This window comes from Oryctolagus cuniculus, chromosome 14 (assembly GCF_964237555.1).
Source record: "Oryctolagus cuniculus chromosome 14, mOryCun1.1, whole genome shotgun sequence".
Taxonomy (NCBI): domain Eukaryota; kingdom Metazoa; phylum Chordata; class Mammalia; order Lagomorpha; family Leporidae; genus Oryctolagus; species Oryctolagus cuniculus.
Window position 1 is genome coordinate 62,736,383 of NC_091445.1, and position 24,884 is coordinate 62,761,266.

Consider the following 24,884-nt stretch of genomic DNA (forward strand, 5'->3'; position numbering starts at 1 on the left):
TAACATGTGTCTTCTCAATTTCAAGTCCAAAGTTTCTCTTGTTTAAATAAATAAAACTCATCAGGAGGAAGAAGACAACAAACTTTTAGGTCAAATACTGAGATAAGGCCCAAATCCCTTCTCTGTCAGGGCAGAACTTAGCAAAGAACACTCATGCTTTTAGGAAAGTTCTATGTTCTTTATGTTCTTGGGCCCCTGAACCACCTTATTAATCAGATCGTGTCCTCCATCACAGCTTCCCTGCGGTTTGATGGAGCCCTGAATGTTGATCTGACAGAATTCCAGACCAACCTGGTGCCCTACCCCAGCATCCACTTCCCTCTGGCCACATAACGCCCCCATCATCTCTGCTGAGAAAGTCTACCACTAATAGCTTTCTGTAGTAGAGATCACCAATGCCTGCTTTGAGCCGGCCAACCAGATGGCGAAATGTGACCCTCGCCACAGTAAATACATGGCTTGCTGCCTGCTGTACCATGGCGACGTGGTTCCCAAAGATGTCAATGCTGCCATCGCCACCATCAAGACCAAGTGGAGCATCCAGTTTGTGGATTGGTGCCCTACTGGCTTCAAGGTTGGCATTAACTACCAGCCTCCCACGGTGGTGGCTGGTGGAGACCTGGCCAAGGTGCAGCGAGCTGTGTGCATGCTGAGCAACACCACAGCCATTGATGAGGCCTGGGCTCACCTGGACCACAAGTTTGACCTGATGTATGCCAAGCGTGCCTTTGTTCACTGCTACGTGGGGGAGGGCATGGAGGAGGGAGAATTTTCTGAAGCTCGTGAGGACATAGCTGCCCTGGAGAAGGATTAGGAGGAGGTTGGTGTGGGTTCTGTTGAAGGTGAGGGTGCGGAGGAAGGAGAGGAATACTAATTTTCCATTCCTTTGAGCCCTGCAGCATGTCACAATCACTGAACTTCAGCTTCAACAGTAGCTGACAGCCATTGGACTTTCCCGGCTACATTGTCTTCACTCAATTGTGATCATGTCCATCTTTTCCATGTGTACCTGTGAGATATTTCCATCATGTCTGAAAGTAAAGGCTGCCTTGGTCTGGGAAAGCAGTAGAAGATGGCCCAAATGCTTGGGCCCCTGCACCCGTGTGTGACACTGGGGGAAAGCACCTGGCTCCTTGCTTCAGATTGGCGCAGCTCCAGCCGCTGTGGCCATCTGGAGAGTGAACCAATGGAAGGAAGACCTTTCTCTCTGCCTCTCCCTCTCATTGTCTGTAACTCTACCTCTCAAATAAATAAATAAACCTTTAAAATTTTTTTGGATGTTTATAACATCATCCTGTAGACCATACAAAATTATCAACTTAAAAATTAGCCTGCCGCAGGCGCCGCATCTCACTTGGCTAATCCTCTGCCTGCAGTGCCAGTACCCTAGGTTTTAATTCTTGTTGGGGTGCCGGATTCTGCCCCGGTTGCTCCTCTTCCAGTCCAGCTCTCTGCTGTGGCCCGGGAAGGCAGTGGAGGATGGCCCAAGTCTTTGGGCCCTGCACCCGCATGGGAGACCAGGAGGAAGCACCTGGATCCTGGCTTTGGATTGGTGCAGCATGTCAGCCATAGTGGTCATTTGGATGGGTGAACCAATGGAAGGAAGACCTTTCTCTCTCTCTCTCTCTCTCTCTCTCTCACTGTCTAACTCTGCCTGTTTAAAAAAAAAAAAAAGAAAGAAAAGAAAAGAAAAAAAATAGCCTGCCATAGATTTATTGAATTTCAAGTTCCTCCTGTGGTTGCCTTGGTAGGGCCAGACCAATTAATTCTTCCTCTGGCTATATATAGCCTCCTGGCTTGGCGTTCCTCACCCTTGCAGTAGACTAAACTTTAAAGAATGAGTAGGGAGCCAGTGGTGTGGCATGGAAGGTTAAGCTGCAGCCTGTGACATTGGCATCCCCCATGGGCACAGGTTTGAATCCTGGATGCTCCACTTCCAATCCAGCTCCCTGCTAATGTGGCTGGGAAAGCAGCAGAAGATGGCCCTAGTGTTTGGTGCCCTGCATCCATGTGGAAGACCTGGAAGAAGCTCCTGGCTCCTGACTTCAGCCTGTCCCAGCTCTGGCCATTGCAGCCATTTGCTGAGTAAACCAGCAGATGGAAGACCCCTTCACCCTCGCCCTGTAACTCTGCCTTGCAAATAAATAAAATAAATCTTAAAAAAAAAAAGGCTGAGTAGAATTTTGAGAAGTGAGTCAAGAACCATCACATGAAATAAATACAGGATGTATTCAAGAAATGTGAAATGAGCTCACTGTGAACTCACTGGCAGATATAACTACGAGGTAACTGGCAGACACGCTCTCTGAGAATAGCCACTCTAAGCACACAGAGGAACCTTAGCAGCCAGAGTGAAAGTGCATGCCTTTGTCCTCTCTTGGTGCCCCACCTCAGCTAAGTGGGCCACAGGTTGACATATGTCTTAAGGCAGTGGTGTGTAGGTAAAATATTTAATAGCCTGCTTTGGGGAAAAAGGGTACCATCATATATAGCATTGCCCAATTTTGTGGGGTGAATTCTTGCATCATGACTGATTTCAGATTAAAACCTGATACTGCCGGCGCCGCAGCTCCCTAGGCTAATCCTCCACCTGCGGCGCTGGCACACCAGGTTCTAGTCCAGGTCGGGGTGCCGGATTCTGTCCCGGTTGCCCCTCTTCCAGGCCAGCTCTCTGCTGTGGCCTGGGAAGGCAGTGGAGGATGGCCCAAGTACTTGAGTCCTGAACCCCGTGGGAGACCAGGAGAAGCACCTGGCTCCTGGCTTCGGATCAGCAGGATGCGCCGGCCGCAGCGTGCCAGCCGTGGCGGCCATTGGAGGGTGAACCAATGGCAAAAGGAAGACCTTTCTCTCTGTCTCTCTCTCTCACTATCCACTCTGCCTGTCAAAACAAACAAACAAACAAACAAACAAAAAAACACAAAACCTGATACCAGGGAGCCTGTGATGTAGCCTAGTGGGTAAAGCCCACCAGTGATGTTGGCATCACAAAAGGGTTCCAGTTTGAGACCCATTTGCTCTGCTTCTTATCCAGCTCCCTGCTAATGCCTCTAGGAATGCAGTAGAGGACAGTCTAAGTGTTGGGCCCCTGCATCCACATGGGAAACCAGGAAGAAGTTCTTGGCTCCCAGCTTCCGACTGACCTAGATCTTGCCATTGCAGCCATATGGGAAGTGAGCCAGCAGTTGGAAGATCTTCCATCTGCTGGTTCACTCCCCAGATGGCCACAACAGCTGGAGCTGGGCTAATCCTAAGCCAGGAGCCAAGAGCTTGTTCTAGGTCTGCCATGTGGGTACAGGGGCCCAAGGACTTGGACCATCTTCTACTTCTTTTCCCAGGTCATACCAGAGAGCTGGTTCAGAAGTAGAGCAGCCAGGACTCAAATCGGCACCCATATGGGATGCTGGCACTGCAGGCAGTGACTTACCACTATGCCACAGTGTCGGCCCCGTGATTGGCTTTTACCTGTAAGGATTCACTCTGCACTCTGTGGAGGAAGGGAAGAGATCCTAATGAAATTGGGTTCCTATTAGGAAGATAAAACAGAAAATGAAGGGGCCAGTGCCACTGTGATGCTGGCATCCCAAATGCGCACCTGCTCCACTTCTGATCCAACTCTCCGCTAATGCTCTTGGGGGAAATAGTGGAAGATGCCCCAGGTGCTTAGGTCCCTGCCACCCATGTGGGAGACCTAGATGAAGCTCCTTGCTCCTGGCTTCAGCCTGACTCAGCCCCAGCTGTTGTAGCCATCTGAGGAGTAAACCAGGGGATGGTCTTCTTAAAAAATTGTCGATTAGATCATGTGCTGTATTTTATCCTTTCTAAGGTATGCTTTCCCCCTCTACCATGTTAACATCTATAAGTGGGATGAACATGCAACAGCTGTCAGCCATGTGGCAGTAATTTCCTGTGCATACATATGAAAGCTTGCAGAACCGTCATTAACTGCTTGATAGAAAATTCCTGAGTGAACAGTACAACACTCTTAAGAAATATCTCAGGGGCTGACGTTGTGGCACAGTGGGTTAAATCCCCAGCCTGCAATGCCAGCATCCCATATGGGTGCCGGTTCAAGTTCCAGCTGCTCCTCTTCAATCCAACTCTCTGCTATGATCGGGGAAAGCAGTAGAAGATGGCCCAAGTCCTTGGGCCCCTGCACCCACATGGGAGACCTGGAAGAAGCTCTTGTCTCCTCGCTTCGGATCAGTTCAGCTCTGGCTGTTGTGGTCATTTGGGGAGTGAACCAGCGGAATGGAAAAACTCTCTCTCTCTGGCTCTACCTCTCTTTGTAACTCTTTCAAATAAAATAAAATAATTTTTTTAAGAAAAAAGAAATATCTCATCAGCAATGTTCTTAATGGCCAGACATTGTTCGTTGGTTAGGGTCTGGGAAGAATCTGGGATTTTACTCTACTTGCAAGCTATCTTATTACTGTGTCATGGGTGCTAGCAGAAAACAGGAGACCATGGGGTTAGAGACAAAAGATGTTATTTGGGGAGGCAAAAGCAGCAGGCAGAACTATAAGATGTACACGACATCCCCCATCTTCTCTCTCTCTCTCTCTTTTTTTTTTTTTTTTTTTTTTACAGGCAGAGTGGACAGTGAGAGAGAGAGACAGAGAGAAAGGTCTTCCTTTGCCATTGGTTCACCCTCCAATGGCCGCCGCGGCCGACGTGCTGCGGCCGGCGCACCGCGCTGATCCGATGGCAGGAGCCAGGTACTTATCCTGGTCTCCCATGGGGTGCAGGGCCCAAGCACTTGGGCCATCCTCCACTGCACTCCTGGGCCACAGCAGAGAGCTGGCCTGGAAGAGGGGCAACTGGGACAGAATCCGGCACCCCGACCGGGACTAGAACCCGGTGTGCCGGCGCCGCAAGGCGGAGGATTAGCCTACTGAGCCGCGGCGCCGGCCTCTTCTCTCTCTTTTTAAAAAAATATTTATTTTGTTTATTTGAAAGAGTTACAGAGAGAGGTAGAGACAGAGAGAGAGGTCTTCCATCTACTGGTTCACTCCCCAGATGGCTGCAAAGGCTGGAGCTGACATAGCAGGGAGTTGGATCAGAAGAGAAGTAGCCAGGACTAGAACCAGTGCCCATATGGAATGCCGGCACTTTAGGCAGGGGCTTTAACCTGCTGCGCCACAGTGCCAGCCCCTCCCTGTGCCTGTCAATTCCTGGGTGACTGAGATTCCCAAAGTGGATTGTGTGATAGTAGAGGACTATTGAGGTGAGGGATTTACTGTTTTTATAGTAAATGGCAAATTGGCTGGCTGTTTGAATGTTACCTTGGCAAACAGAAGCCTGAAAAACAGCCTGGATAAAAAGCAGTGAGGGCCTTGCATTCTTGGCATACCCTGCAGGGCATGGGACACTCAGGATCATAGTGATCGCTTTGCCTAAATAATTTTTTGAAAGATTTATCTATTTATTTATTTATTTGAAAGACAGAGTTACACACAGAGAGAAGGAGAGGCAGAGAGAGAGAGAGGCAGAGAGAGAGCGAGAGGACTTCCATCTGCTGGTTCACTCTCCAGATGGCCGCAATGACAGGAGCTGCGCCGATCCGAAGCCAAGAGCCAGGAGCTTCTTCCGGGTCTCCCACGTGGGTGCAGGGGCCGAAGGACTTGGGCCATCCTCTACTGCTTTCCCAGGCCATAGCAGAGAGCTAGATCACAAGTGGAGCAGCCGGGACTTGAACCAGCGTCCATATGGGATGCAGCACTGCAGGCGATAGCTGTGCCGCCCCCAGCCCAATTAATGTTGACAAGACATCAATATGTGTGTCAAGAAATGTTTCAGGGGTGGGTGTTATGGCACAGATGGCTAAGTTACTGCTCAGGATGCCCACTTCTCATATTGGAATGCCTGGGACCAAGTCCCAAGATTTTATTTAGTTGAAAGGCAGTTACAGAAAGACACAGAGAGAAAAGTCTTCAATCCAGTGGTTCACTCTCCAAATGGCCAGAACAACCAGAGCTGGGCCTGTCCAAAGCCAGGAGCCAGAAGCTTCTTCTGGTTTTCACATATGGGTGCAGGGGCCCAAGCACTTTGGCCATCCTCTGCTGCACTCCTAGGCGCATTAGCAGGGAGCTGGATGGGAAGTGGAGCTGCTGGGACTCAAAACAATGCCCATGTGGGATGCCAGCAGTTTACTCCACTGCATCAGAGCGCTGGACCCCTGCATCTGCTTCTAACCCAGCTTTCTGCTAACACCCTGGGAGGCAGCAGATGATGATTGGAGTTCTTGGGTCTGCCGCTCATGTGGGGGCCCCAGATGGAGCTCCTGGCTCCTGGTTTTGCCTGGCCCAGTCCCAGCTGTTATGGGCATTTAGAGAGTGACCCAACAGATGGAAAATTTCTCTTTCTTGCCCCCCCTCCCTGTAAACTCTGCCTTTCAAATAAGTAAATAAATCTTTAAAAAGAAAAGAAAGGCGGCTCCGCGGCTCAATAGGCTAATCCTCCACCTGTGGCACCGGCACACCGGGTTCTAGTCCCGGTCAGGGCACCAGATTCTGTCCCGGTTGCTCCTCTTCCAGTTCAGCTCTCTGCTGTAGGACAGGAGTTCAGTGGAGGATGGCCCAGGTCCTTGGGCCCTGCACCCCATGGGAGACCAGGAGGAGGCACCTGGCTCCTGGCTTCGGATCAGCGTGGTACGCCAGCAGCAGGAAAAGGAAGACCTTTCTCTCTGTCTCTCTCTCTCACTGTCCACTCTGCCTGTCAAAAAAAAAAAAAATCAGTTTGGAAATAATTTATTTAGCTGCCATTTTCTGTTTCGTTAATGTACAAAATGATATAAAGATCTCTTTAAAAATCTAATGCATTCTCCCTATAAATGTAAAAAAATTGCCAGTCCTCTTATTCTTATTTTAGCAATTTTAAAAATTTTTTACTAAATTTATCCTTTTTCACCATTGGAACAAAGTTCTAAAAAGCCTGCAAAGCATTCAAGAGAAATACCTACTGAGATCTGCTGGAGGAGTGTCTGAATAGAGCTATGAATCTCTTTATTTTTGTAAAGATTTTGGGGTCAGCACTGTGGCATAACGGGTAAAGTCGCTGCCTGCAGTGCCAGCATCCCATATGGGCACCAGTTCGAGACCCTGCTGCTCCACTTCCAATACAGCTCTCTACTATGGCCTGAAAAGCAGTAGAAGATGGCCCAAGTCTTTGGGCCCCTGCACCCACCTGGGAGACCTGGAAGAATGTCCTGGCTCCTGGCTTTGGATAGGCACAGCTCTGGCAGTTTCGGCCATTGGGGAATGAACAAGCAGATGGAAGAATTTTTTTCTTTCTCTCTCTGCTTCTCCTCTTTCTGTGTAACTCTGACTTTCAAATAAATAAATAAACCTTTTTTAAAAAAATTTTATCCATTCATATGACAGGTGGAGTTACAGACAGTGAGAAGGAGAGACAGAGAAAGAGATCTTCCATCTGCTGGTTCACTCCCCAAATGGCCACAACGGCCAGAGCTGAGCTGATCCAAAACCAAGAGCCAGGAGCTTCCTCCAGGTCTCCCTCGTGAGTCCAGGGGCTCAGGAGCTTCGGCCATCTTCTACTTTCCCAGGCCATAGCAGAGAACTGGATAGGAAGAGTAGCAGCCAGGACTAGAACCAGCGCCCATGTGGGATGCCGACACTGCAGGCGGAGGAACAATCCACTGTGCCACAGCACCGGCCCCAGAGCTATGAATCTGATCTACTTGGGCAATGTGCATATAGGGTCTGTTTCATCTTAGTCACCTGGAGCAACCTTGAGAGATCCCTGGTTCTTATCTATACATTTAAAAAAATTATTTATTTGAAAGGCAGAGTTACAGAGAGGCAGAAGTAGAGAGAGAGGTTTTTCCATCCACTGGTTCACTCCCCAAATGGCTGCAGGGCCAAGCCTGGGCCAGGCTGAAGCCAGGAGCCAGGAGCTACATCCGTGTCTCCTGTGTGGGTGCAAGGGCCCAAGAACTTGGTACATTTTCCGCTGCTTACCCAGGAACATTAGCAGCGAACTGGATCAGAAGTAGAGCAGCCAGGACTAGAATCAGCTCCCATGTAAGAAGCTGGAGTTGCAGCCAGCAGCTCAACCTGCTGGGCCACAGTGCTATCCCCAGTAGCATACTTTTCAGTAGCTACTCCCTGTTTCTGAAGTTTGTAATCAAACATGTTCTAAAGAAAGTAATCTCTATTATTTTTTTTTAAATTATTTTTGACAGGCAGAGTGGCAGTGAGAGAGAGAAAGACAGAGAGAAAGGTCTTCCTTTGCCGTTGGTTCACCCTCCAATGGCCGCTGCAGCCAGTGCGCTGTGGCCGGTGCACCACGCTGATCCGAAGCCGGGAGCCAGGTGCTTCTCCTGGTCTCCCATGGAGGTGCAGGGCCCAAGCACTTGGGCCATCCTCCACTGCACTCCCTGGCCACAGCACAGAGCTGGACTGGAAGAGGAGCAACCAGGACAGAATCCGGCGCCCCGACTGGAACTTGAACACGTGTGCCAGCGCTGCAAGGCGGAAGATTAGCCTAGTGAGCCACGGCGCCGGCCCAAGAAAGTAATCTCTAACTTGTGAGAAATTCGCTCCTGCTTACGTAAAGCCTGTCTTTCCTGGCAAGCCAATGTATGTTTACTGTGTAATGATAAATAAAAATTTACTGACTAGAATATAAACACTTTTTTTTTTTGACAGAGTGGATAGTGAGAGAGAGAGAGAGAGAGAGAGAAAGAGACAAAGGTCTTCCTTTTGCCGTTGGTTCACCCTCCAATGGCTGCCGCGGCCGGCGAGCTGCGGCCGGTGCATCACACTGATCCGAAGGCAGGAGCCAGGTGCTTCTCCTGGTCTTCCATGGGGTGCAGGGCCCAAGTACTTGGGCCATCCTCCACTGCACTCCCTGGCCACAGCAGAGAGCTGGCCTGGAAGAGGGGCAACCGGGACAGAATCCGGCGCCCCGACCGGTAGAATATGGACACTTTGTAACACTTCCTAAGACTCACTGAAAGTCATTGAGCCAAGGTTACCTATATTCTGCCATGAAAAAAACATGATCTTTTTATAGAACCTTTGTATGTTGTACCATAAATGCCAGCATCTGATTGTTATGTAAACTGGAAAAAGTTACAATACATAGCTGCTATTCCTTTATCTTCAGCATGTTAATTACACAGAACAAATGCTCTGGCAAAATATTAACTATGATACAATATGAAAGCAATGTACAATTTGATTTGATTCACAAAATCCTTTTTTAAATATTTTATTTTTAAAAAATTTTATTTATTTATTTATTTGAGAGGTAGAGTTACAGACAGAGGGAGACACAGAGATAAAGGTCTTCCATCTGCTGGTTCATTCCTCAAATGGCCACAACAGGTGGAACTGGGCTGATCTGAAGCCAGGAGCCAGGAGCTTCTTCCGGGACTCCCATGCCAGTGCAGGGACCCAAACACTTGAGTCATCTTCCACTGTTTTCTCAGATTATAAGCAGAGAGCTGGATTGGAAGAGGAAAGCCGGGACTTGAACCAGCGCCCATATGGGATGCCGGCACTGCAGACCAGGGATTTAACCTGCTAATACACAGTGCCGGCCCTATCTATTTTTTTAATTATAAAATATAATATACTCACAGAAGCATATATAAAATACACATATGAAGTATTTAAAATATGACAAATTGCACCCAGCTTGTGAGAGGATTACTGATTCCCTAGAAAACACATAACATCACAGCTTCTAAGTACTGCTCTCTCACCTTCCTTAAACCAACTTTTCTTTTGATTGCATATGGTTTCACTACTAATGTACACATATCTAAACAATACAGGGACTTTATTTATTTAGGTCTATTTTCAAGGTCATGTAAATAGAGTAATGCTGTATATTTTCTTTTTAAAAAAAGATTTATTTATTTGAAAGGCAGAGTGACAAAGAGATCTTTCATTTACTGATTCACTTTCCAATTGCCTGCAACAACTGGGGCTGGGCTAGGCCATGCAGCCATCTAAGGGGTGAGCCAGCGGATGGAAGATCTCCCTCTCTGTAACGCTTTCAAAATAAATAAATAAATCTTAAACAAAAGAAAAAGAAAAAAGGGAAGCAGAGTAGATGGGACTTGTTCTGGTGCTGATACAAGATACAGGCATCTCAAATCGCAGTTAATCCACTGAGCCACAACGCCTGCCCAGGATTTTATATTTTGTAAAAAGATCTATTTTATTTATTTGAAAGGCAGAGTTACAGAGGGGTAAGGAGAGAGAGCTTCCATCTGCTGGTTCACACCTGATATGGCTACAAAGCCTGGAGCTGGGCCAGGCTGAAACCAAGAGCCTGGAACTCCCTCCAGGTCTTCTGAGTAGCAGGGATCCAAGCACTTGGCACATGGTCCATCTTCCACTGCCTTTCCAGGTGCATTAGCAGGGAGCTGCATTGGAAGTGGGGCAGCCAGAACTCTACCTGGCATCCAAGCAGGATGCCAGTGTTGCGGGGGGCAACTTAACCAGCTGTGGCACAACACTAGCTCCTCCTTATTATAGTTTTAACTTGCATTTCCCTACTAACAACGTTGAGCATTTTTTCCCCACAAGTTTATTTGAATTAGCAGGAAGCAAGAATCATAACAGGAGCTGGGATTCAAACTCAAGCACTTCAATATGGGATGTAGGCATCCCAGGCAGCATCTTCACTGCTGTGCCAAACAAACTTTTTAAAATTTTTTAAAATTTAATGCCAGTGCCGTGGCTCAATAGGCTAATCCTCTGCCTGCGGCGCCGGCACACCGGGTTCTAGTCCCGGTTGGGGCGCCGGATTCTGCCCTGGTTGCTCCTCTTCCAGGCCAGCTCTGTTCTGTGGCCAGGGAGTGCAGTGGAGGATGGCCCAAGTGGTTGGGCCCTGCGCCCCATGGGAGACCAGGAGAAGCACCTGGCTCCCGGCTTCGGATCAGCTCGGTGCACCGGCCACAGCACACTGGCTGCAGTGGCCATTGGAGGGTGAACCAACGGCAAAGGGAGACCTTTCTTTCTGTCTCTCTCACTGTCCACTCTGCCTATCAAAAAAAAAAATTGTTATTTTAAAATGTATTTGATAGGCACCCATTAGTTCACTCCCCAAATGCTGCAGTAGCTGGGACTTACCTCACAGTGAAGCTAGAAGCCTGGAACGCAGTCCAAATCTCCATGTGATTGCTGGGGACCCATCTTCACCTGCTGCCTCCCAGGCTGCATATTAGCAAGAAGCTGGATGGGAACTGGGCCAGGACGGAATCAGGCACCCCAGTATGTGGTGTGGACACCCCAAGCAGTGCCAAATGCCTTCCACAAACTTATTGAAGTATTCTTGTGTGTGTGCATCTATGAAAATTCTGTACTTATTCTGTTCCATTGCTAGGTGTATCCTTACACCAACACCTCACCATCATCATGACTGTAGCTTTATAACTAACCTTGAAATTAGGTCATGTTCTCCAATATTATTTTTTTTGAACTACTTTGGGTATTCTATTACCTCTCAAATCCATATAAATTTTAAAAATTATTTATTTGGAAGGCCAAAAGACAGACAGAATATTCCCATCTGCAGGTTCACTCCCTAAATGTTTGCAACAGACAGAGCTGGGTTAGGCCAAAGACAGTGCCTGAGAACTCAACTTGGATCTCCCACATGGGTGGCAGAAACCCACTAGTTTTGCCATCACCACTTTCTGCCTCCCAGGCTGCACATTCGGAGGAAGTTGGGATCGGGAGTAGAGCCTCATTTGTCAAACACAAGCACTTGATATGTAATGAGGACGTCCCAAGTGGTTTGTTAACAGCCGAGCCAAATGCCTGTCCCTCCATACAAAGTTTAGAATCAGCTTGTCAATTTGCATGAAAAAGTCTGTTGGGAATTTGATTGGAACAGTATTAAACCCTTACTTCAACTTGGTGAGAATTGATGTTAATCACTTTTAGTGTTTAACGCATGAATTTTGTTCCATTTACTGATTCACTTTCCAACAACTGGGGCTGGGCTAGGCCATGCAGCCATCTAAGGGGTGAAAATTTGTTCATGAAAATTTTCTTTCAGAACTGTTTCATAACTTTAAGCATATAGGTCTTTTTTGAAAAAATAATAAATGTTGCTTTTTTTCCCCAAGTTTTATTTATTTATTTGAAAGTCAGAGCTACAGGGGGGTTGCTGTGGCATAGCAGGTAGAGCTGTTGCCTGCAGTGCCGGCATCCCATGTGAGTGCTGGTTCGAGTCCTGGCTGTTCCACTTCCAATTCAGCTCTCTGCTATCCCCTGGGAAAGCAGTAGATGGCCCAAGTGTGGGTTCCTGCACCCACGTGAGAGACCGAGAGGAAGCTCTTGGCTCCTGGCTTCGGATTGGCGCAGCTCTGGTCATTGTGGCCAATTGGGGAATGAACCAGTGGATGGAAGACCTCTCTCTCTCTCTGCCTCCCCTCTCTCTGTGTAGCTCTGACTTGCAAATAAATAAAAAAATCTTTTGTCTGCTTGTTTGCTCCCCAGATGGCCACAATGGCCAGGTCTGAATTAGGAACTTCATCTGGGTCTGCCTTATTGGGCCAAGGGCCCAAGTAGACCATTAGCAGGGAGTGGAATCGGAAGTGGAGCAGCCTGCACAAGAACTAACACTTAAAAGGGATGCTTGCATCATACCACGAAGCTGGCCTCAGCACAGGTCTTATACATTTTTTGCTAAAATTAATCTTATGGTTTTTGATGCCACTTTTAATCATTATTTTAAAATGTTTGTTATGTGTTGCTATATGAGATGTATAATATATATCTTTGTACCTTGGCCATGTACCTTGTTACCTTGTTAGTTATGCTGATGCGTTCTAATACTTTGTATATTCAATATTTCCTACAGACACATCTTGTTGTTTGAATAATAACACTTCTGATTTCCTTTAAATTATTTGAAAGGCAGAGTGATAGAGAGCAAGATAGATCTCTCTGATTCACTTCCCAAATAGCCAAACAGCTATAACAGCAAGGGCTGGGTCAGGCTGAAGCCAGGAGCCAGGAATTCCATTTGGGTTTCCCACCTGGGTGGCAGGGGCCCAAGTCCTTGGGCCATTTTCCACTGCTCTCCCAGGCACATTAGCAGTAAGCTGAATTGGATGCAGAGCAGCCAGGACTCTGGTATCAGATGCCAGTATCACACTGGCTGCTTAATCCATTGTGCGACAGTATCAGCCCCTACTTCTACTTTCTTAGCCGATCTTACATCTTTCATTACTTCCAATATCATACTGAGTACAAGGGGTATATATTTTTGTTTGCAACTTTAGTAAGCAAACACTTATTGTGTCACCAAAAGTGTCATTTTAGCTGTGCATTTTTCATTGATGTCCTTTACTAGTCCGCTAATGTGACTACTATATGCTTTGGGGTATTTTTGTCTATCCTGCTCTGGGTTAATGGAGTTTTTTTGGAATGCAAATGAGAGATGTAGTAAAGTGATGTGTGTCCAGTATCCAGTTCTTTAGGGAAGCTATTCTTTCCTGTCCCATATGGCATGGGTGATGATCCTATACCATTATACCTGAGGACTGAGTATGACAGCCCAAGACAATCAGAGCCGTTCCTAGGACTTTGCTGTTAAATTGTATCTCCTTTGAGTTACAGTTAACAGGATGATGTTACACTGCCCTTACTCTCCCAAGTGGAATGCAGTGAACTGCAAAAACAGAGTGAACATGAAAAGAAAGGCAGAGTTGAGCTAGAGAAAGCTCTGATGATACAGAGGATCTGGACCTAGCCATGTGGAAGCAGCTCTGTATCTGGGGGCCTTTTTAGCTTTGAGACCAATAAATTATTTTTTGGTAAAATTGACTTGAAATGTTTACTTTTGCTCAACTGCAATGGAATTCTTATCTGCCTTCCTAGGACTATATAACTTATTCTGAGGGGGAAGGGAACATAATATATTTAAGGATTTACATTTTTAAAAGACCACTCTGTCCTGAATGTGGAAAAAGGAATGAAGGCGGGGGTCAACCTAGCGGTAGGAAGACCAGACACTATTATAGGACTCCACGTGAAACAGGATAACCTGAATAAACCCTGAATTGGACATATATGGATTTGTATAGAAATTGGCCAGCGCTGCGGCTCACTAGGCTAATCCACCGCCTTGCAGCGCTGGCACACCGGGTTCTAGTCCCGGTCGGGGCGCCGGATTCTGTCCCGGTTGCCCCTCTTCCAGGCCAGCTCTCTGCTGTGGCCTGGGAGTGCAGTGGAGGATGGCCCAAGAACTTGGGCCCTGCACCCCATGGGAGACCAGGATAAGTACCTGGCTCCTGCCTTCGGATCAGCGCGGTGCGCCGGCGCCAGCCGTGGCAGCCATTGCAGGGTGAACCAACGGCAAAAGGAAGACCTTTCTCTTTCTCTCTATCCACTCTGCCTGTCAAAAACAAACAAACAAAAAACCAAAACAAACAAAAAAAACAAAACAACAAAAAAAAGAAATTGATGACTAGTTGGATTTGGAGGCAGTGGAAATAATTTAAATAATCCCTACTTTTTCTTAGTAAAGACAGGTAGAAAATAGAGGAAGCAGTGTGGGCAGAGGGTAGGGAGAGAGGGCTGGGTTCAGATTCGCTGGTATTTTGGCAGAGGGGCTCTAGGATAGCATTGAAGGGTGGACTGGAGATAGGATGTGAGACTCCTGAATCCCACGTGGTGAACTGACTGATTTCAGTTAGTCCTCCTGCTGATAGAAGCTGCCAGAGAAAAGATGACATAGCTTTAAAACAAATGCTTAATTTCAAACAGGCTGTAATGCTGTAGAAATAATCTTTGTTCGAAGTAAGAGTAAAAACAATAGTTTAATATTTTTATAACTATTTGAAGCAGAATAATGGAAGTGAATTGACAGTAATTAAAAATTTTGGACTTAAGTCTCACCATTCAACTTCAATTTTATTTTTATGAACAAAATAGTTTCAGTGTTTTGCTAGAGAACTCATAAAACTCTGAAGAATGTTTTACAAATAGAATTTAAATGAAGGCATTGATAGCAAATAGAAAGGAAATTATAAACTTCCAAAACCTTTTTTTTTTTTTTTAAAGATTTTATTTATTTATTTGGGAGGTAGAGTTACAGACTGAGACAGAAAGAAAGGTCTTCCATCCATTGGTTCACTCCCCAGATGGCTGCGATGCCTGGAGCTGGGCCGAAGCCAGGAGCCTCCTCCAGGCGTCCCATGCGGGTGCAGGGGCCCAAGCACTTGGGCCATCTTCTACTCCCTTCCCAAGCCTTAACAAGATCAGAAGAGGAGCAGCTGGGACTAGAACCACAGTCCATATGGGATGGCGGCGCTGCAGGTGGAGGATTAATGCACTGTGCCACAGCACTGATCTCAACATTGTAGTTCTTAATTTCCTTGATGTATCACTACAATTTTCCTCTCATGAGCAGGAGGATAAAAAAATGGAGGCAGAAAATTACTTGAGAATAAGTAACTAGTGAAAGTCAAGATGAAGTTAATAAAACATTTAAGTTTATGTGGTTAGTAGACAGATGTTTTATGAAGAAATCACCTGTAAGTCGGGTACAATTAAAGAAACATTGAACATCTATCTCACAGATATCAGGATCAATAAGTTAAGTCAAATTAGGTTTTTCTCTTTCCTAACCATTTAGCCAAGCTAGAGTGACTCCTCATTGCCGACAATGAATGCACTGTTTCAGAGTATGTTAAGCAATGAATCACTGTCTCTAAAAGCAATTTTCAGTTTATGGAGGGTTGGGTGGCACAGCCCTGCAGTTAAAATGCTTGTGTCCCATTTGGAATACCTAGGTTTGATACTAGTTCTGACTTCTGACTCCAGATTCCTGCTACTGCAGACTCAGAGGCATCAGTGGTGGCTAAAATAACTGTGTAACTGATATCCACATGGGAGACTTGGATTTCTGGCTCCTGGTTCTGACCCAGCCACTGGGTCTTGGCCACTGGTGGCCACTGGGTCATTTGGAGAGTGAACCAGCAATGAAATTGCTCTCTCCCTCTTTCTTACAAATATGATAAAACAACAAAACCCTCATGGAAATGCATACTATGGAAATACCACACATGGATTTAAAAATCTTTTACACCAAAATAAAGTTATCTTTTAATTCCATTTTCTGACAAACCATTTAATTTTTAAATTTGAGAGACATAGACACAGAAGAGCCCTTATCCACCGGTTCATCTCTAAACTGTTAAGTTCACCCTGCTATGAACTTTTTATTTTATTTTATTTTATTTTATTTTATTTTATTTATTTATTTGAAAGGCAGAGTTAGAGAGAGGCAGAGAGAGAGGGAGGGAGGGAGGTAGGGAGGGAATCTTCTACCTGGTGGTTCACTCCCCAAATGGCTGCAATGGCTGGAGCTATGCCAATCCAAAGCCAGGAGCCAAGAGCTTCTTCTGGGTCACCTATGCAGGTAAAGCAGCCCAAGCACTTGGGCCATCTTCTGCTGCTTTCCCAGGCCTTAAAGAGAGCTGGGACTCGTACTGGCACCAATGTGGATGCCAGCACTACAGCGAGCTGTTTTACTAGCTATGCCACAGTGCCAGCCCTGCCATTAACTTTCTGATGTACCCTCACTAATTGTTTAATAGTCAATACAAAGAAACATGTTGAGTAAAAGTCTGCTGACCCAGTGGACAAATGTGCTAAAACAATACTGCTCCATGTTGGATGCACTGACTGCCAGAACCGCGTCAAGCAGGGGGTGGAACTCGATCTGTTGTGAAAGCCATACAGATTATTATTATGGATGCTAAGGTTCTAGAGAACTAAACATTAAGGGACTTAATTTCTTCCCTTAGGGAATCTTGCCCCAGCTCCCACCAAAGCTATCGTGAGTATCTGCTATGAGCAATATTATATTCTTAAACTCTCTCAAAGTGTTTGATGTGAATAAAAGGGATAAGAGTTCAGATTTCTGGCCATTCATTTTTAATTTTTATTTTTATAGATTTATTTGAAAGGCAGCGTTACAGAAAGGCAGAGGCAGAGAGACAGTGAGAGAGGTCCATCCGCTAGTTCACTCCCCAGATGGCCATGATGGCCGGAGCTGGGCTGATCTGAAGCCAGGAACCAGGAGCTTCCTCCTGGTCTCCCACATGCATGCAGGGGCCTAAGCACTTGGGCCATCTTCTACTGCTTCCTTAGGCCATAGCAGAGAGCTGGATTGGAAGTGGGGCAGCTGGGGCTCAAACCAGTGCCCATATGGGATGCCAGCACTGCAGGCAGTGGCTTTACCCGCTATGCCACAGTGACGGCCCCTCTGACCATTTAATATGCTAGTGGATAGCCCTTATAAAAGATGACTTTCAACATTGTGAGCTGAGTATATTTAACATATATATTAATGTTAGTGTATAAATGTGTTTGACATAAAACTGGAGTTATATATATGTATCCCTTGCAGAAATGGAATCACACTTAAATTATAGCACTTACGCAATCCCTTCACTTTACATAGCCATAACAAGACTCTTAAATTTACAGAACTGATAATATTAGCTTATATTAATTTTACATATTCATTCAAAAAGATTAAACTAAAACTGAAAAGCTGAAAATTCTGAGAGGTAGCAATATTCAATTCATTACATGTTAGAACCTCAAAGGAAAAAGGAAGCTTAATTCTGAGAAAAAACATGGAGAACTCTATGTTCTGTAAAAAGTTAAGTGTATATGAACAATTTTCCAGATATATTTTAAAAACTATTACACATGCATTAGTGACAACTAGCAGAACTTAATTACTCTTATAAAGGAGAGAGTGAGAGTCCCACCTTTTAGCTTTTGTGCTAACTGTGGTCATTCCCACTCTTCTCCTCCCTGGTTGCTATGACTTTGGGTCACTTGGTTTAGTTATTCCAAAGCTGTTAAAGGCTAATTAAAAACTACATAACTAACAATTTTGCTTTATACCTGCATACTGTGTAGCTTGGGTAAAGCCTGCTGATTGTAGAGTAGGGAGGAGGAAACATAGGGAAATTTCAATCCTGTAGTATCCTCCACGAGAATGGTTTACAAACTTGACAGGCACCAGAATTCCCTGGGAGCTTGTTAAAAGCCCGGTAGTTTCTGACTCAGTAAGTCTGAGGTAGGATCCAGAAATCTCAATTTCTAAAATTCTCAGGTGATGCTGATGCTGCTGGTTTCAAGGTCTGAAGCATTCACTTTAAGAAGGGCTCTGGTGGAATCAGCAGTCACAAGGCCAGAGAGTTGGGTAGACATAATGGGAAGTACCTCCCTGCATACATTTTGAGGACACAGAACATTAGTTGCAAGTTTATCACTTGTTTAATAAACAAACACATATATGTCAATCTTCAACTGACTAGTAGCTGGAGGAAATCTTCCAAAGATGAACCCAACATATAAAAAATTTATTTTGATTAGACTGTTATTTGCCTATTTAAGGACTGTTGTGGAATACAGTATTATGGGTACAGACTTGTTTAGCTGGCCTGTTTCAGTTTTGATATCTATATCCTTGGAGGAACTTCAAAAGGAATAATAAAACTTTCAAATTCAAAGTTTCTGCAGGCAACAGAATTAAAAACCAGAGTTCTAAAATAATTTTATCCTTGCGTTAAGATTATAATCTTATTTCAGTTGTGTTTTTTGTTTTTATTTTTTAAAGATTTGTTTCCTTGAAAGGCAGAGTTATAGAGAGAGTGAGAAACGCTGGTTCACTCTCCAAACGGCCCCAACAGCCAGAGCTGGGCCAGACTGAAGCCAGAAGTCAGAAGCCTCTTTCAGTTCTCCCATGTGGGTGCAGGAGCCCAAGCACTTGGGCCATACCCCACTGCTTTCCCGGGTCATTAGCAGGGAGCTGGATCAGAAGTGGAGTGGCCGGGACTTGAACTGTCGTCCACATGGGATGTTGGCATTGTAGGTGGTGGCTTTACTGGCTACACAGTTGTTTTTTAACCCAATTACTGGACAACAAAAATAGTGGTCATAAAATATAAGTCATTTGGCAAATGTACTATTTGTAGACATTAGCAACTTATTAAAAACACATTTCTATTAAAATTGTTCTTAAAATCTTAGATTTAGAACACCTGATGTCTGGACCCAGCTGAGCTTTTATTTTACAAATCAAAATGCACATATGAAATTACATTACAATATTAATGAAGCCGTTCTAGCTTTGCCTGAAGAGACTTAAAATTCCCAGTAATGGCTTGTACTGCAGCTGAAGAGCTCATTGACTGGAGCTCAACCAGGTAACCACAAACAGCATCCAGGCAGAGATTGGTAAATCTTCTCCTGCAAAGGAAAGACACCTGATCAACTACAGATAACTCAGAAACATTTCCTTCTATAAGGCTTCTTCCCTCCAACTTTTGCTAATATTACTTAAGAGTTCCACAGAAGGGTAAGGATTATATGACAAAGTAAATGGCAAATAAATGAAAATAGAGAAAGAATTTTACAAGGAAGGTCAATTACCATATAACCAACATTTTTCATCTGAAGGCTATAATGAAAAGGAAGTAGCAGGGGTGATTCCTGTTACTAAAATATCTACCGAAATGATCAATAATATCACATAGGCATAATTAAAATGTCATGGTTATAGGTCATTAATTCAAAGCAGAAAGAGTTCAGAAACAATTGACAAGTGTGGGAAAATGGGAAAAAAACTACTTTTTACACAGGCTGATCAATCTAATTTAAATAGTTATTGCTATCACATTCTCTCCAAACTTTTTTACAAAGATATTTATTAGAGGTGCTTAAAAGCTTTTTCTAGAATTCAATATTTAATTTATAGTTACCTCTCACAATTTAAAACTTGGCTAGGATTCTCAACATATCTTGTCAATAGTACATGTATACAATCCAAAAGGTGCAGTGGCTTCTTCATTCTGTTCCAGAATGGATCCTACAAAGACATTACATAATGAATTGGAAGCCAATCTGTGTCAACTTATTTTTCATTTTTAAGATCTATTTTATTTATTTAAAAGGCACAGTTACACAGCAAGAGAACTAAATATCTTCCATTTGTTGGTTCACTCCACAAATGGCCACAGAAGCTGGAGCTGGGCCAAGATCCTCGAATTCCATCTGTGTCTCCCACAAGGGTGGAAGGGATCCAAACACTTGGGCCATCCTCCCCTGCTTTCCCAGACATGTTAGCAGGGAGCTGGATCGGAAGCAGAATCTGCTGTGCACTAAGCTAGCTCCGACTGATTTTCCACTGTTATGTTAAAAGCAGTCATCAGGGTCTAAGTAAAATTATTGCTATTACAGAGCATATATGTGCAGTACTAAACATATGTGTGGTTATGGTTAATATTTTGAATAACGTTAAAAAATATTGTGGTATTATTCAGGAAGAGTATTTGATCTATGAACCCAATTTGTAAATATCTTGCTTAGGAATCTGAGGTTAAGAGAAAAATCTGTCTTTTTCTATTGGCTGTGATAACACTTTTACTTTGAACTCAGGCAGACTTAATCTGATATAATAAAAGAATAAAATAGTGGTCACACAATCTTAAGTTTGATTCTGACTTCACTAATTCCTAGCTATGTGACTTGGAGCAGGTTACTTAATGTCTCTGCTCTAATCTTTTTGCATGTAAGAAACTACTCTTGCTCATTTTTATTATAGGCTTATTGGGAGGCTCAAATGAAGAAACACACATAGAAGTGCTTTGCAAAGCACTGCATGATGCTACTGTAAAAGACACCATCTACGAGGCAGCGCTGTGGTGTAACGGGAAAAGCCGCCGCCTGCAGTGCCGGCATCCCACATAGGGACCGGTTTGAGTCTCGGCTGCTGCACTTCTGATCCAGCTCTCTGCTATGGCCTGGGAAAGCAGTAGAAGATGGACCAAGTCCTTGGGTTCCTGCACCTGTGTGGGAGACCTGAAAGAAGTCCTGGTTCCTGGCTTTGGACTGGCGCAGCTCCAGCCATTGTGGCCATCTGGGGAGTGGACCAGTGGATGGAAACATTTCTCTCTGTCTCTGCCTCTCTGTAACTCTTTAAAGTAAACAAATAAAAACCTTAAAAAAAAAAAAAAAAAAAAAAAAAAAAAAAGGACACCATCTAGTTCAAGGAGGTTTTATTTGGATATTTTATCCTTTGAGTAAAAACTCAGATTAGGGATGACCATTGTGGCATAAATGGTTGTGGTGCCTGGGATGCTTGCATTCCATATTGAAATGCCAGTGTGAGTCATAGATACTCTGCTTCCAACCCGGCTCCCCCGCCAGCCCCCTTTTTTTAAGATTTATTTATTTGAAAGGTAAAGGCAGAGAGAGAGAGGTCTTCCATCTGCTGGTTCACTCCCCAGATGGCTGCAATGGCTGGAGCTGCAGCAATGTGAAGCCAGGAGCCACGAGCTTCTTCTGGGTCTTCCACACAGGTGGAGGGGCCCAAGGACTTGGGCCATCTTCTACTGATTTCCCAGGCCACAGCAGAGAGCTGGATTGGAAATGAAGCAGCCCAGGCTTGAACTAGCACCCACATGGGATGCTGGCACTGCAGGTGGCAGCTTTATCCACTAAGTCACAGCATTCACCTCAGACAGCTTCCTTTTAGTGGATCCTGAGAAGTAACAAATGACAGCAAGTACTCGGGTCCCTGCAACCCATGTGGGAAACTCAAATGGAGTTCTGTGCTCCTGGTTTCAGCCTAGCCCAGCTCTGGAAGTTGTTGGCATTTGGTGAATCAATCAGTGGAATAAACGATCTCTTTTCCTTTCAAATAAATTAAAAACAAAAATGTTTGTATAATCTTATAATGTTCAATATTGTGATAAAGATCTATAAGCACAGATATTTTGATGAGGCTACATGAATAAATAGTTATTTTGTTCTTTTAAAGAAAATGACAATTTGGGGCCAGCATGGTGTCGTAGCAGGTGAAGCCAACTGCCTGCAGTGCTGGCATCCCATATCGGTGCTGGTTCAAGTCCTGGCTGCTCCTCTTCTGATCTGGTTTCCTACTATGGCTTGGGAAGCCAGTAGAGGATGGCCCAAGACCTTGGGCTCCTAATCTATGTGGGAGACCTGGAGGAAGCTCGTGACTCCTGGCTTTGGATCAGCCTAGCTCTGGCCATTGCGGCCATTTGGAGGAGTGAACCAGTGGATGGAGGACTTCTTTTTCTCGCTCTGCCTCTGCAACTCTACCTTTAAAATAAATAAATAAATCTTTAAAAAAAGAAAAGAAAATCATAATTTTTAATGTCATATGTTTTTCCATACCCAGTTTAGCTTATTCCAAGAGTAAAATACATATGATTATGTTTATTATTTAAAAATTCATTTTATTCTTGATATACAACAATGCAACTTTCATTATCAGTTTTAAAAGTCTGGTGTATAGCCGGCGCCGCGGCTCACTAGGCTAATCCTCCGCCTAGCGGCGCCGGCACACCGGGTTCTAGTCCCGGTCGGGGCGCCGGATTCTGTCCCGGTTGCCCCTCTTCCAGGCCAGCTCTCTGCTGTGGCCCGGGAGTGCAGTGGAGGATGGCCCAGGTGCTTGGGCCCTGCACCCCATGGGAGACCAGGAAAAGCACCTGGCTCCTGGCTCCTGCCATCGGATCAGCGCGGTGCGCCGGCCGCAGCGCGCTGGCCGCGGCGGCCATTGGAGGGTGAACCAACGGCAAAGGAAGACCTTTCTCTCTGTCTCTCTCTCTCACTGTCCACTCTGCCTGTCAAAAAAAAAAAAAAAAAAAAAAAAAAAAAAAAAAAAAAAAAGTCTGGTGTATAATTTTGAATACTCAAACAATGAAAAAAATTTCTATTACAACTATATTAGATTAAGTGATAACAGTTATAAACATGCAACCAAAACATCTGACTCTATCTAGAAAGTTACTTTAATTAAAGAAAATGATTGTTTTGCTTAATATTTTCCTTACCCGTGATTTGAACAACTGATCATAAACTTCTAGTAGTCGAGGTAATGGCACTCCAATTTCATTCATTGTCTGTATTACGAAGCCCACATCCCAGTTCAAAGTACATACTTGCTGCTCTAAGAACTGTACTATGAAATCTGGAAAGGGAAACAGATCAGAAATTAGGATTCTATTTTTTTTTCTGAAAGTCAGAATTATAGACAGAGAAGGAAAGACCCGAACTGAAGCCCAAATAGGATGCTGACATTGCAGGCAGCGTCTTTACCCATTATGCCACAAAGTGGCCTTTCTTAACTGTTGATCCTAAACGGAAAGTCTTAATCATAACTAAGTAGTCTGTAGGGTGAAACCTTCTTAGAAACAATTATAGGGGCCGGCGTCATGGCTCACTTGGCTAATCCTCTGCCTGCAGCACTGGCATCCCATATGGGCGCCGGTTCTAGTCCCGACTGCTCCTCTTCCAGGTCCAGCTCTCTGCTGTGCCCGGGAGGGCAGTCAGTGGAGGATGGCCCAAGTGCTTGGGCCCCTGCACCTGCATGGGAGACCAGGAGGAAGCACCTGGCTCCAGGCTTCAGCACAGCACTGGCCGTAGCAGCCATTTGGTGAGTGAACCAACGGAAGGAAGACCTTTCTCTCTCTAAAAAGAAAAAAAAAAAAAAAAAAAGGGAATAAAATGTCTTCCAAAAAAAAAAAAAATAAAAACAAAAAGAAAAGAAAAGAAGAGAAAAGAAACAATTACTTCATAAAAGATATACACCAGGGGCCGGCGCCATGGCTCACTAGGCTAATCCTCCACCTAGCGGCGCCGGCACACCAGGTTCTAGTCCCAGTCAGGGCGCCGGATTCTGTCCCGGTTGCCCCTCTTTCAGGCCAGCTCTCTGCTGTGGCCAGGGAGTGCAGTGGAGGATGGCCCAAGTGCTTGGGCCCTGCACCCCATGAGAGACCTGGAGAAGCACCTGGCTCCCGGTTTCAGATCGGCGCGATGCGCCGGCCGCAGCGCGCTAGCCACGGCAGCCATTGGAGGGTGAACCAACGGCAAAGGAAGACCTTTCTCTCTGTCTCTCTCTCTTACTGTCCACTCTGCGTATCAAAAAAAAAAAAAAAAAAAAAAAAAGATATACACCAGAAAATCTAGAGAAAGAAAGTACAGTAGTGGTTGCCTAGGGCTTAATGGTGGGAAGAGATGAGAAGTAACAACTAGGGGCTGGTGCTGTGGCATAGTAGGCTAAGCCTCCACCTGCAGTGCCAGCATCCCATATGGGTGCCAGTTCAAGTCCTGGCTGCTCCACATCTGATCCAGCTTCCTGCTAATGGCCTGGGAAAACAGCGGAAGACGTCCCAAGTGCTTGGACCCCTGCACCTTCATGGGAGACCCTAAGGAAGCTTTTGGCTCCTGCCATCGGATCAACACAGCTCTGCCACTGTGGTCATTTGGGGAGTGAACCAGTGGATGGAAGACCTTTCTCTCTGTCTTTCCCTCTGAAAGTCTGTCTTTCAAGGAAATAAATAATTCTTAAAAAAAAAAAAAAAAAAAGTAGTAACTACTAATGAGGACAAGGATAAAGTCATATCATGATGGTTGCACAACTCTGTAAACATGTTAAAACCATTAAATTATACACTTCTTGTGCAGAAGGCGTTTGGCATAGCTGTTCAGATGCCCATGTCCCATAGTAGAGCCTGTGTGAGATCTGTCTTTGACTCCTGACTCCAGCATCTTGCTAATGCAGATCCTGGGAGGCAGCTGTGATGGCTCAATTAATTAGGTTCTGCCACCAGTGTGGTAGACCTGGCTCTCAGTTCTGGCACAGGCCTGGCTGATCTGGGAGTAACCAGTGGATTGAAGTTCTCTGTTTTTATCTCAGCCTTTCAAATAAATAAGTACAAAATTTTTTGAGTGTAAAAACCTACAATATTTCGGGACTGGTACTGTGCCACAGCAGGCTAAGCCTTTGCCTGCCGTACCGGCATCCCACATGGACGTGGGTTCACATCCCAGCTGCTCCTCTTC

General features: G+C 45.1%; 1 protein-coding gene and 1 pseudogene across 2 annotated transcripts in view; one reads left to right on the forward strand and one right to left on the reverse strand.

Annotated features, from left to right (window-relative positions):
* The first annotated feature begins 153 nt into the window (after nt 1–153).
* Nucleotides 154–1,008, forward strand: LOC100354868 (tubulin alpha-1B chain-like; annotated as a pseudogene).
* A 15,903-nt stretch (nt 1,009–16,911) lies between these two features.
* The window catches only part of NUP155 (nucleoporin 155), a 72,005-nt gene continuing 64,032 nt past the window's right edge, over nt 16,912–24,884 (reverse strand). For both annotated transcript variants that reach the window (XR_011382009.1, XM_002713980.5), the window contains exons 33-35: nt 22,874–23,010; nt 19,775–19,881; nt 16,912–19,262 (exon numbers count right to left, since the gene is read on the reverse strand). Coding sequence is in view for 1 of the 2 variants with exons in the window: in XM_002713980.5 (XP_002714026.1) it covers nt 19,124–19,262; nt 19,775–19,881; nt 22,874–23,010 (383 nt within the window). In the remaining variant the exon portion in view is untranslated. The remainder of the gene's footprint in view (nt 19,263–19,774; nt 19,882–22,873; nt 23,011–24,884) is intronic.